At 40.9% G+C, this 14,208-nt stretch overlaps 1 protein-coding gene across 1 annotated transcript in view; it reads right to left on the bottom strand.

Moving 5' to 3' along the window:
- The window catches only part of LOC134539704 (receptor-type tyrosine-protein phosphatase N2), a 251,035-nt gene that overhangs the window by 69,963 nt on the left and 166,864 nt on the right, over positions 1-14,208 (bottom strand). Inside the window, exons 8-10 of the mRNA XM_063381924.1 lie at positions 8,568-8,848; positions 3,938-4,287; positions 2,518-2,649 (exon numbers count right to left, since the gene is read on the bottom strand). Of these exons, the coding sequence (XP_063237994.1) occupies positions 2,518-2,649; positions 3,938-4,287; positions 8,568-8,848 (763 nt within the window). The remainder of the gene's footprint in view (positions 1-2,517; positions 2,650-3,937; positions 4,288-8,567; positions 8,849-14,208) is intronic.

The raw sequence follows: 14,208 nt of genomic DNA on the forward strand, positions 1-14,208 counted from the left end.
GATAGGGACACCTGTATTTCGCGAATACATTTCGTGTCAAGGCATTTCACAAAAACACAGTAGCTTTTCTGCTTGGTTATTGGCCGAGGTCGGTGAGAGGTGTCGTCCCGCTCTTAACGGGGCCAATGAGAATGTGGTCACTGTACTGCTGTACCCTCACAATTTGCCACGACTCTTCGAAAAAGCTAAAACGTTTTTTTGAAATACCTTGACATGAAATGAAATCGCGAAATACAGGTGTCCCTACTGATAAGAGACCGGAAAAATTCGCGGATTCCTTTTCGAGACAGGCTGGAATCCAAAACTCGTTCAGCTTAATACTGCGTCAGTGATCGGACCACAATTTACATGAGCCAATGTCTAGCGACCGGAAAAATTCGCGCTCTCGATGACCTCTAGGATAGACTCCATAACCACCTGCACACTCAGGCAAATGCCACCTGCTCATTGGCTGTTGACTCGTGACACCTGTCGACTGGGACGCTTGCGATTCGATACTTTTTTTGGTTGAAGTTTTTCCATTGGCTCAAAGTCCTTCAGATAAACTGTAAGTCAATCACAGAAACAATATAAAGGTACAGTTGTTTGGATTCTAGCATATCGTGAAATGAATCAGCGAATTTTTCCGGTCTCTACCAATGGCAAACTCTCAACAAAAGAAGTATCGAATCATAAGAATCGCAGTATGTAAACAGGTGTCCCGAGTCGGTTAGCCAATGACCAGGTGATAGTTGCCCGAGTACATAGAGAATCGTGGAGTCTATCCTAGTGTTCATTGAAACCGCGAATTATTCCATTCCCTATGTATGAATAACATTCTTATAAATAATACTGACCATTTATATTTAATAATTTTACTATTTAACACTGGAAAGCTGTTCAGGGCATGGTTTAGAAGCAACTTTAACTATTAAAGGTACTGGGGAAACACAAAGCAAACTGACAGATAAAAAAAAAAAATTAATAGCAATTCTCACCTAAACAATAAATAAATTCTTCATTTGAGGAATTACGATTTGATTTATGGCTTACTAACCAACCTTTCTCGATTAATCATATTTTACAAGTTTCTGCACGTAAACGAATTCGACAATTCAATCAATTTAAGTGGACCGCCCAGTCAGCGGTGCATTTGTGATAGAGAGGCGGGGTGATAGGTGTGTTGCTCGCTTGTGCTTCTAACGCGATATCTCCTTTAAGCGCCAGACTGCACACCGACGCGCAGTCTTCACTTCGTGCATAAGGAAAAACTATGAAATTACAGTGTTAAGAATGACATTTTGTGGCAAATAAATTTAGATAATTGTGTAAAGCACGTAAAAAAAAAAGTACTTTCATAGAATCTTTCAAGGAAGTTTCATGCCTAAATATTTGTCTGAACGCGTTTTAGTCATTTTCAGGCTCCTAAAAATTAATGCAGTGTGAAAACCAAGGGCGCAACAACTAAATTTCCAAAAAGGGGGGGGGGGGGGGGGCAATATACCTCTCCCGGGGAAATTTGTATTTCAAGGTGGAAAATGGTGCTATTTAAGCAGTTTTATTATATAAAAATTGATTACACAGCACTTTATTTGCCCCCGTTTACCCCCACTTCAAGGTTTCAGAAGGGGGGGATACCCTTCCCCCCCCCTTGTTGTTGCGCCACTGGTGAAAACGAAAATCCGGAAACAGAACTACTCAGTGCATTCTTAAATGCTTATCGTACACAGACACCACTCGGATATTCTAAGCAGTGTTTGAAGCGTGTAGCTAATTCAGAAGCTCTTCCCAGCCTTTGTGTGCCTTTGTGTACCCGAGACACGCGCATGAATAACACAACGTTAGAGCATGTCCGAATTATTATTTTCACCGTTATAAATGTTAATATTGGTACGGTTATCTCCGTTAAATGAATAAACAAAAATTTTCGCAAATATGTTTCTTTCTTTTATTTTAAGTTTTCTTACATCTAGGTGACTGTAACTAAAACGAAAGTTTGTTTTGGTTCGATAAGTACCATTTAAATATGAGTACAAGCTTTGTTAAAGTATTAAAACTCTGGCATGGTAATTTATTCCTATGCTAAGGACTGACAAATTTGTCTGAGTTACAACTGTCAGCCCAAATTTTTTTTACGAAATATGTAAAAGTTTTATTTAATCCCACACAAATTGTTCTGACACTTTTATAAATTATTATATTTTGTGAATAACCAATTAGTTAACCCTGAAACCTGTAACAAAATTTATTTTATTAAGTATGCAATGTTTTTGTTACAAATATGGCTTTTAAATCATTCAAATTTATTAAGTAGTTTGTATTATTTACATTTACCCAGCTACACTATCACCACTAAAAGTATGAAAGGTACCCTTTCCAAGGGGATACAATTATGCCCCCCTCAATCCACGGCATTACAAGGCGTATAGGCTTCGACCTGAGACTCGCACAGGTCCCTCCCTAGCCCGGACCCCTCACACAAAAAACACTTAGTTTCTAGTTAGGTCAGCCTGCCCCCCCCCCCCCCCCCCCACTAACCGCTGTGTCCGGGCAGGAAGACCAGGCCCCCCTCCGTGTAGGCGGCGCCAGAAGCACCTGCTCCGTCTTCGCTCGGCCGCTCGCGGCCGTAGAAGATGTTGGCCAGCTGCAGCAGGCCGGACGACGGGTTCTCTGCGCACGGCGAACACTTCAAATCACTCTTCAATCGATTATTAACAATCGATTACATATTAATTTTTAATCGATTCTTAACAATCGATTAAATATTAATTTTTATTCGATTCTTAACAATCGATTAAATATTGATTTTTAATCGATTTCTAAACAACCGTTTACGTGCGTTTTTGTTCCCTTTTATCCAACCTTTACGCAGTAAATCGATTATGGATGAACCTTCCCATCCCAGGCGGCGGCATTAAAGACTGTGTCGTGCAACTCGTCTCAATTCTGACAGCTGGGCAAGATTCTTTATTACCAAAGGTCACTTGAAAATCGTCCTAAAACATAGAACAATATTGACAAAACCCAGCTAATTGAATATTTATTGAAATTATTTTTTACATGAAAATATTTTTTTGCATCGATCTAGTATCGAATAAAGGACAGGAATCGATTGGACGAATCAATATATTAATACAGATGTTTTTTTTATATTTTGGAATTTTTTTCCGAATTTACAGCTAAATAATTACAAATTTCCAAGATGGCATACAAACTTCAAGATGGTGGGAGCCACCGTAATAATAATACTCTAGTGGGTAAAAATTAAACTAACATAGCAGCAGTGGACTCTAACAGACGAAAACAAGATGGTGGCCTCCAGCAGACAGAAACAAGATGGCGGACATGATGACATACTAGCTGGTGATATATATGGCTTGTCATTAGTGGTGGGTCAGCCTGCTGGTGGCTTCCGTGGAGGACGGATCGGTCGCCATTTATTTTGCCCTCACCGGGTTCCAACCAAGGACTCCGAACTCCATTATGTAAGTGTATTTTTAAAATAAATTTTTATTAAAATTTGATTAATTTAAATTTTTATAATTTTAAAATCTTTTCCCACTAAAATCTGATAATAATTACGGATTTTCAAGATGGCGGCCGGAACAAAAATTTCAACAGTATTTTATAAATAATATTTTATTAAAATTTAATTAATTTATTTTTCATAATATTTTTTTTGTAATTATTTTGAAAAAAATTATGTATTTTCAAGATGGTGGCCTTAACGAAAATGGCAATGGTGACATAATTCAAAACGGCGGAATTTAAATAGTGGAAAGTTCTAGAAAACCAAATGGCAGAATTCAAGATGGCGGAATACAAGATGGCCACCGGGGTCAAAGTCATCCAAGATGGCTGCTGTGGCATCACAATCCAAGATGGTGGTCTGCTCTTGGCTCCTCCGCCTAAAGCCTGTCCCAGGAGTGACTATTATATACTACTGACAGCCACGCACCCAGCGGCTTGTACTGCTTGTCCGGGAGGCGCGCGCGGGGCGGCCGAGGTATCTCGTTCTCCTCCTCGCGTCCGTCGCGGCTCTCGTGTCCTCGCCTGAAGCCTTCAGGGGTGTTGTAGTCCCGGCTGAAGCCTTCAGGAGTGTCGTAGTCCCGCCTGAAGCCTTTAGGGCGGTTGTAATCCCGGCTGAAGCCTTCCGGGGTGTCGTAGTCCCGTCTGTAGCCTTCAGGGCTGTCGTAGCCCCGTCTGAAGCCTTCGGGGGTGTCGTAGTCCCGCCTGAAGCCTTCAGGGGTGTCGTAGTCCCGGCTGAAGCCTCCATCGCTGTTACCGCCGCCGGTCGCCACGAGCGCCCTGATCGTCAAGGACACGAGGTTGATTTAAAACATTTTCATGGGCATATCCCATTGCTGGTTTTCACAGTATGTCGAATAGAAACCACGAGAATGAACAGGAAGATGGCCACACAGCAATATTTTTACAGCGCAACTTTTACATGAAGTAATAATAAAATTCAAAGAAATACTATTTCCGGACACTAGAGGCATTCTTAAATTTACCCTGAAAACCGCGTTTCTACATTCCAACTGGTTTCTGAGAAATCACCGTTAATAGATTACACTACAATACCTGTGCATTTACGCGGCCGTAGCCATTTCTTTCCTTTCCTGTGTGGGTCTGTATTATGTGCATGTGATTTGGAGAACTTTTGTTAAAATTTGAAAATGGTGGATTTCGTTAGGTTAGCTAAATTAAAAATATTTCAAAACAATGTGGACGGTTTGTTGGGTTATAATAGCTACATAAGAAATACTGTGAAATTATGTGAACAGTTGGTTAGGACAGGTTATATACATCTTAAATTTTAATTTCTAAGTAACCATTAAAAATATTTTACAGGATTTTTAATGTAGCTAATATAACGTAATCGACCATTCTCATGATTTAACTCAAGTACTCCAAATCATCTACACACGCTGACCCAAACGGGAGAGAAAAAAATGGCGGCGACTGTCAATGCACACGCATGGCAATGTAAGTTATGAACGGTGATTTCTCAGAAATCAGTAGGAATTCAGAAACGCTTTTTCAGGGTAAATACAGGAACGTCTCTTGTGTTAGAAAAAAAATTGGTTGTTTGTAAAGTCGGGTTTACGGACGATAGTTTAACGTGACAACGTCATAAGAAAACATTGATGAAATGATTGCATACTTTTATGAATAAAATTGAATCATTTTTATTGAATTATCACTATTTTTATGTATACAAAGAAGGAGTGAAATGAAATCTACAATTTAATTGATAAATTTATTTTTATTTGCACTCATTAATTCAAACATGTTTATTACTTTAACGAAGAGATTATTTTAACTATAACTATTATACATGTTTGCTATTTAACTTCTTCAAATCTGTGTTATTCTGTTAATGATAGGACGATGATAGGAAAAGTAGGAAACGAATGGGAGTGTTTCAAGTTTAATGTGCCTCGAAAAAGTCAAATCGATTGTTGTTCCAATCGAGTGGAAGAGAGATAGATGCGGTGCAAGCGTACTATGAGCGTAACGGGACACAGCGTAACGGAACAATGTGCGTAACGGGACACTTTTTCGTGCGTGAGGCGTTATTCATCAATTTATCAGTCGTTGTCACGTCAAAAAAATAGAGCCAAAAATTAGCCATAGTCATATTGTTTTGTACTTGCGAATTGTTGTTATTAACAATTATAATGCTGCTAAGGATAAAGGGCATAAGTCACAAAATGGCAAATATGTTATTACTTCATCGGACTGCTAAAAGAAAGAGCCTGCTATTGCGATGTTAGTATTGCAAGTCAGCAGTGAACAGTTTTTACTACTTAACAATGGATTTTAATAGACTTTCTCGTATAGGGAAAAGAAATAGGCCTACAACGAAACTTAACTTTCACTTTTTCCCTGGCAGCTTAGAATTGTAAAAAATATAACCTCTCGTAAACACAAGTTTTTACGAACACATAGATTTTCCTAGGGTTGTCAATAGCAAGTATAAAATATTAAAGTGTGTGTGACAAGTGTTGTTGGTATACTTAAAAATACGGCCGTGTCAGAATTGAAAAACCCAGTACTATAGTCGCGACCACGCATACTTTTTTTTCCCCTGTGGCGTATAGAGTGATTCTCATGCAGTCCATTTTTGTCCTTCACAAGTGATATTAGTTAACCAAATAGATTTTTACCATTAACATTTTTTTAATAAATAAAAATAAACATTCAGCTGAAATTAGTTATTATCTTCACTTATTTACTGACGCAAGTATTTACGGCAATCTGTTGTAAAATTCTTCCTTTGTTTCATAAATTACGATCATTATACTTATATGTGCAAGTGCTTATATATTTTTAAATCGTGATTAACATTTTAAAATATTTAATTTCTCATTTAACTTGTTAATCCAAAAAAAAGGTGACAGTGATTTTACGAGTATTTTTTTAATAATGAAATCTACAAAACTCGTTCCAATATGGCTTAGTTTCTTCACCTTACAAGTACGCGAGAAGTACACAAATAGTGCTTTCTTGCACCCAAGCATACTTAACTTCCGGTTTGAACAGCCCTCGTGATGTCACTTCCGGGGAGAAGTACGTATAAGTATAGGGACACCTGTATTTCGCGAATACATTTCGTGTCAAGGTATGTCACAAAACACTGTAGCTTTTTCTAAGAGTAATGGCGAATCGTGTGCGTGCAGCAGTACGGTATCCACATTCCCATTGGCCCCGTCAAGTGCGGGAAAACACCTCTCACCGACCTCAGCCAATAACTACAAGAAAAAAACTACGGTGTTTTGCGATGTACCTAGACACGAAATGTATTCACGAAATACAGGTGTCCCTACGTATAAGTACACATATCAGGCAAATTCGGACACGGCCTGACAAGAATTTACAACGTAACCACACTTGTGACTAGAAAAAAATTATCGGCAAAAATAACCTCACTAATTAATGTACCGGTGACAGTTATTATTGTTTAATTGCAGCATAAATTATCTTTAACTCATTACACGTTGAACTAGACAACGACATTTTCTTGGGAAAATTATTAGTACACTTGTAAAAGTAAACTCGCCTAAGATGCAAGCTAGGCGGGAAATAAGAACTAAACAAGTGTCAGGTGTATGCTTGTAAACCACGGGGCGCTGTCATAACTTGGAAACACGACACATAATTTAAGTTGCGTGTTTCTAAGGTGTGATTCTACGTATTGTGGTTCGGCTTTGTGCGTTTCCAAGCAATGATAATTATAATTAGTGTGTTTATGAGTTTTGATTGTGCCTAAGTTAAGTTGGGTGTTTCGGCGTTGTGAGTTTACATGTTATGACAGTTCTAAGTTACGTGGAATTTTTTTAGAGAATTCTAGGTTATGTTGGTTCTAAGTTGTGTGTTTCTGTATCCCGTAAGCTACAATATTGTCAGTAGCCTATTTTTTTAGTGGCTTACAAAGTAAATTACTTGTAATGCTGTGAATGAAGTAGCTTGGCTGCTGGGTTGTAGCCGTGTCCTTGGCGGATAATTCACCGACGTTTCGGTCGACATTGCAGTCGCCATCATCAGGGAGCAGTTACCGTTTCGGTCAACATTGCAGTCGCCATCATCAGGGAGCAGTTAACTAGTAGGTAACTGCTGCCTGATGATGACGACTGCAACGTCGACCCGAAACTTCGGTGAATTATCCGCCGAGGACGCGGCTACAACCCAGAAGCCGAGATACTTCAGACAATGGCCGTGAAAGCCCGCGCACTTTATTAATGCTGTGAATGGTCTCTGATCGTTATACGTTTACAACAGTGCTCTTTTCGTGGAAACACTTTAAACTACTTTGTGGGGTAAATATGTAGTTTACGGATTATAGTCAAATTTTTTTTTAAAAATCTAAAATAACTTTTATTATATGCTCCTTTACATCCTCTTTTCATTACAGCATGCGGAGATAAGAAATTCCAATTACTTTTGGAGATATCGCCGGTCTTATTTTGCAATACAAGACCTATGTAATCATTCGACTGTCACCATTTTATATTTTGCCGTGTGCGCGTGAATGCCTAAATAACATAAATTTTCCTTTAGGTAAGGTTAGTTACATTATAAATACTTCAAAATAAAAGGAAATTAAAAATTATATCCATTAATTTTACTTGTCGTATAGTTTGAATTATTTATAATGTAACTGACCTGACCTAACAAAACGGGACAAAGGTAGATTAGGTCAGGTCAGCTACATTATAAATACTTTGAAACTGAACGGACATTAAAAATAATAAAATTAATTTTAATGGTTGTTTAGTCTTAAAGTATTTATAATGTAGCTGACCTAACCTGACAAACCGGAACAAGGATTAACAGTAGGAACGAACGTTACGCGCAACAATACAAAAAAACAATGCTGAAAGCCGTGTGAATGTACAGGTATATAGTGATTAAAAGTTAAAAATTCGATATCTCCAAAAGTAATTGGAATTTCTTATCTCCGCAGGCTGTAATGAAAAGAGGACGTAAAAGAGCATATAATGAAAGTTATTTCAGATTTTTTTAAAAAAAAATTTTTGACGATAATCCGTACACTACATATTTACCCTTTGCGGGTTACGAACTTGTAGTTGTGTGAGCTGGACGCCTTGTCTCGGGTCTCGGCGCCGGAGCGAAAGCCTTCAGGGGTGTTGTAGACGCCGCTCAACAGCCCCCGGGATGCCAGCTCCGCGTCTTCCCGCGGATCTTCTTCTCCTTCTTCTGGTTCTTCTCGCTGGTCTTCCCGCGCCGGCAGGAACAGGTCGGACGGCTCGTAGAGCTGGGAGAAGCTGCGCGGGAGGGCCTTGTCGCGCGTCTCCGACCCGGAGCGGAAGCCGTCAGGCGTGTTGTACCGCCGGCTGAAAACCTGAGCGGCGCGGCGGCGCGCGTTTACAACCCCCTCCTGCCGACACCCCTCCCGCAACCACACGTGACCGGAGACGTATCTCCAAGGACGTAACTAGAGGGGGGCGGACGGGGCTTGTACGGCCATTGGCGTAGCTGTGTTCATAATGTTGGGGGGGGGGGGGGGAGGACAAATAATGATTTTGATGTCATGTAAACCCATTCCCCTCGTACTAAGTCGGGGGGGGGGGGGGGCAGGGGTCCTCCACCGGAAAATTTTTGATTTTAAAAGTACAAAATAACGCTTTTTAAGCAGTTTTTGTGTCTGACCAGGGATACATCGATGTTAAAATTATTATTCTTTCCTTAAGATAAAATTTGATGTGTGAAGAAATTACAAATAAAGTTGGCCAGAATAATATTATAAAATAAAAATATCACGGTCTACATAGTTGGGGGGGGGGGGACAGTCCCCTCCACCCAAAATGTTCAGGGGGACCCGTCACCCCTGTCCCCCCTTCCCCCCCGGTTCCTACGCTCCTGCTTGTACCCCGGGCGTCGCATTTGGGGGGGGGGGGGGGGTGGCGCTAAACTGGCAGAGTGATTATCACAATAGATATTTACTTGAATATCACAGTGTTAGAACACAACAAAAATGTTTGGAGGGCAGACGAACTGAGTTATTTGTATTGAAATATACCCACATGTACATAGTCAAATATGTAAAAAAACAGTTGTTTTTTTCACATACCATCAAACCTGTGATGAATTAGAAATGAAAATATGTAACTACAAATTAATTTTTTTTGCCATCTAAGTAGATTCAAAAATATTTGGAATAGTGGGATTAATTTGTGGTTGCGACATGAGGTGGTGTTGGGAAAGGTTTTGGTTTGGTTGGTTTGAAAAAAAAAGGGGCACCAAAATTAGTTCTTGCCCCGGGTTTAAAACTAATCTAGTTACGTCCCTGGACGTATCTCTAGGGACCGGAAAAATTCGCGGATTCAACGACCTCTAGGATAGCTACATTATCCTCTGCATTTCTCAAGTAAACACGCGTGTTCATTGGGTACTAATTCGTGAGGCGTCTCCACTGGGTAGCTTGTGATTCGACGCTTCTTTGGTCGATAGTCTCTCATTGGCCCGGAGAGCTCCAGTTAAACTGCGAGCCAATAGCAGAACCAGCAGAATTGTACACATGTTTGAATTTTAGCCTATCACGAAATGAATCCGCAAATTTTTCTGGTCTCTACGGTATCTAACTGCCACTGTCCTTCGCTGCCACAGTGCACGCGTAGAGACCGGAAAAATTCGCGGATTCATTTCACGACAGCCTGAAATTCAAATAGTTATGCCTCAGTGCTGCCTCTGCTATTGGCTCACAACTCACCTGGACGACTCTGGGCTAGTGAGAAACACTTAACCGTAGCTGTATCGAACCACAGGCCGCTACGTTGGGACACCTTCACAAGACAGCAGCTAAATGAGAGGGTGGCATTTGACTGAGTGTACGTAGAACTATGAAGTTCACCCTAGAGGTCATGGAACCCGCGAATTTTTGCCGTCCCTAGTGCACGGGAACCTAACAAATGACAACCAATGAGGTTGCGTTTCAAGGCTGAGAAATATTGATTTAGTTTATATATAAGGAGTTCTAAGGTGACTGAGGGGTGTTGAGATTTTAAGGAATGGACTGGGTTATCGCTTTGTATCACTTTATTCGTTCAGTAGTCAACATTTCGTCACCTTACGCCATTGATAGTTATTCTACCAGTGAGGAAGAAAGAAACGAAAACGAAAAAACAAAATAACAAAACAATTGCATAGTGAATAGTGTTGCCACAGGGCATAACATAAGGGTCAAACAATCGATATATAATAATGGTAATAATAATATAGAGTGCAAGAGTTCAATGTCTCAATACTCTCCCTCATTGAAGAGTGCACTTTAGTCGTCATCACTTTAGTCCAATTCCATCCATGTGGTTTGATAGCTTCGGTCTGTGAAGTGGTTTTGTTAACATGTCCGCTAATTGGTTGTCCGTTGATATAGGTTGAATGTCAATTAGTCCTTCCTGTGCGACTTCTCTGACAAAAAAGTGCCGGATCCGTATGTGTTTTGTTCGTCGGTGCATTTCCGGGTTCTTGGCTAGTTTGATAGCGGATTCATTATCGACGTAGAGGCTCGGAGTCTCACGAAGGCTGCCGAGCTCTGTTAGAAGTCCTCCCAGCCAGACCAATTCCCTTGCGGCCTCACTGGCGGCCACGAGCTCTGCCTCAGTAGTGGATATTGCAACGCTGGTCTGTCTCTGACTGCACCATGAAATTGCTCCTCCAGCATACTTGGATATTATCCCTGATGTGGACCGTCCGGTGCTGGGGTCTACACCAAGATCCGCATCACTGTAGCATTCGAGGAAACTTGGGTCCTTTCCTGATTGGTATACGATTCCAAGTTCCTCAGTTCCTTTCAGGTATCGGAATATTCTTTTGACACGAACTATGTCTTCAGCAGTTGGTTTTTCCAGTGCACGCGAGGCAACGCCTACAGCGAACGCGATGTCCGGTCTTGTTGCTACCATTAAGTACATCAGTGCGCCTACCGCTTGACGATATGGGTAGTTTTCGATTTCTCTCCCTGATTCAGAATTCCCTTGTGGATTACTTACAATGGGTGTCGACACGCTCCTACAGTTTTCCATGCCGAATCTCTTCAAAATCTTCCTAGTGTAGTTCCTTTGGTCTACTTTGATTGTACCATCGTCTTGATGGGTTACTTCCAGTCCGAGGAAGTAGGACAGCTTCTTATGGCTGACTTTGAACTCAGATTTCAGCGCTTCCAAAAAATTGTCCAACTCCCTTTTGCTGGTTGATGCAATTAGCCCATCGTCAACGTACAGTGCTATAATGAGTTGATCTTCACCTATTTTTCTTGTAAATAGACAGGGGTCAGCGCTACAAGTAGTGAAATCTAGGGTTTTCAGAAAATCAACGAATCTCTTGTGCCAACATCGTGCTGCTTGTTTCAGTCCGTACAAGCTCTTTTTGAGTCTGCAGACTTGATTTGTGCCGTTATTGTATCCTTCGGGTTGCTGTATGTAAATTTCTTCGCTATCATAGAGCTCACCATAGAGAAAGGCAGTGGACACATCAAATTGGGCGAGTGACATCTTCTTGCTTGCTGCGATGCTTAGGATGGTTCTTATAGTACTCATCTTCGCAACAGGACTAAATGTTTCATTGTAATCTACCCCTTTCTCTTGTGAGAACCCTTTGACGACTAATCTGGCCTTGTATCTTTCAATGTTTCCATCTGGGTTTTCCTTGATCTTGTATGTCCACTTGCAAGCCAGTGCCTTCTTGTCTTTGGGTAAGCTCTGAAGCGTCCACGTTTCGTTTTCTGTCAATGCCTTCATTTCTGTGTTCATAGCTTGTCGCCAGCTCTCGGAGTTTTTCGAATTTATTGCTTCCTGGTAAGTACCTGGGGTGTCGGGATTTTCTGTCTTAATGAGTGAAACGTATTCTTCGTATCGCTGGGGGGGTCTTATTTTGTCCCTGTCTCTCAGTGCCATTTTCTGGTTTTTGACATTCTCTGGGTCGCTGAATTCTAGGAAATCTTCCAGATCACTTGATTCTTCTTGACATTTTTCGGGAGTATTTTGGCTATTGAACTGTTTTTCGTCCTCTGATTCGATTTCCTTTTCTTGACCCTCTTGTGACTGAGATTCCTCACACTTTTTGGGAAGGGAAATTGCCATTTTCGTTGTCAATGGTTTTTCGTTGAAGACTACGTCTCTGGATCTTATAATCCGTCTTCCGTTGTTTCATATTCTGTATCCGCAGAAGTCGTATCCAACTAGGATACCTTTGATGGCTTTTTTGTCCAGTTTACCCCTTCTTTGCTTTGGTATGTGAGCGTAGCATTCGCTTCCTATTATCTTAAGGTGCTTGAGGCTTTCTTTCTTCCCAAACCAAAGTTCAAATGGAGTCTTGTCTTCTATTGTGGTTGGACCAGTTCTATTTAGAATGTAGACAGCTGTATTGGTCAATTCAGCCCACAATGCTTGAGGTAGGTTGTCATGAGCGTGTAACATAGCTCTAGCAGCTTCCACGACCACTCGGTTGTCTCTTTCTATGTATCCGTTCATCTCGCTGCAGTAGGGCATCGTGAGAATCTGTTGGATACCTTGGTCATCTAATAATCTCTTCATTTTGGAGTTGTCAAATTCTCCGCCGTTATCACTCAGAAATGACTGTGCCTTGTGACCAGCACGTTCACATTCTTTCAGCACTAGGAGGAATTTTTCATAGACCTCAGATTTTTCCTTTATGAAATATATGAATCGAAATCTCGTGAAATCGTCTTTGAATAATACATAATAACGGGAACCTGAACATGATGGTTCGAATGGGCCGCATACATCGGCGTGGATGATTTCACCGGGTGCTGTGGCTCGTTTCCTTCTGCCAAACTTGAGTCTGTGTGCTTTGCCATAAACACAGCCTTCGCAAACTTCAGAATCTATCTTGACAGTTATGCCTAGTTCTCGTTCGATGAATGCCTTTACATGCTTCTTATTTTGATGTGCTAAGCGTTCATGATAGAGCTGCAGAAGATCTTCGTCGCTGGATACAGAGTTTACATGATTAGCACTGGATAGATGCAGTTGATACAGTCCACCATTCCGCATTCGGGAGCCGGTCAAGATGTTCTTGTTATTGACTTGGAAACAGCATTTCTCGGCTGTAGAAACGAACTTGCTGCCAGGGTTTTTGTCCTGAGCAGACAAGACAGAAAATAGGTTTTTGCTCATTTCTGGCACGTACCAAACATTAGAAAATGTTAATTCTCTCTGTGTACCGTCAATGTAGGTGTGCACAACAATATCGCCTGTACCGATGGCTGGCACACTAATGCCATTTGCTGTTGTCACCTTATGGGGAGAACTGAATTCTTTAACAGACATAAAAAGAGACTTGTTGTTGCAAACATGGTTTGTGGCGCCATTATCTACAAACCAATTTTCATTATCACAGTTGGCGGAAAATACATCATTGTTGGTAGCATATAACACCATGTTGCTGTCAGAAAGGTCTTGAGATTTATTTTTAGGTGGCCTACCATCCCTTTTCCATTGTATGCAATTCTTAATAACGTGACCTTCTTTATGGCAGTAGTAACAGGTTACTTTGGACTTGAAATTATGTTTGAATGCAACAAGTGCCTCTTGTGAGTCTAAACATTTGGCCTGAGAGCCTTTGATTGCTAATTCTCTTTCGTGGGTACAGAGCTGACTGGTTAAATTCTCAACCGTCCTTTCACTTTTAGGCATTAGAAGCCAGCTGGATTTGAAAGAGAAATACTCAGGGGGCAGAGTCTCC

Source organism: Bacillus rossius, chromosome 15, assembly GCF_032445375.1.
Source record: "Bacillus rossius redtenbacheri isolate Brsri chromosome 15, Brsri_v3, whole genome shotgun sequence".
NCBI classification, from domain to species: Eukaryota; Metazoa; Arthropoda; class Insecta; order Phasmatodea; family Bacillidae; genus Bacillus; species Bacillus rossius.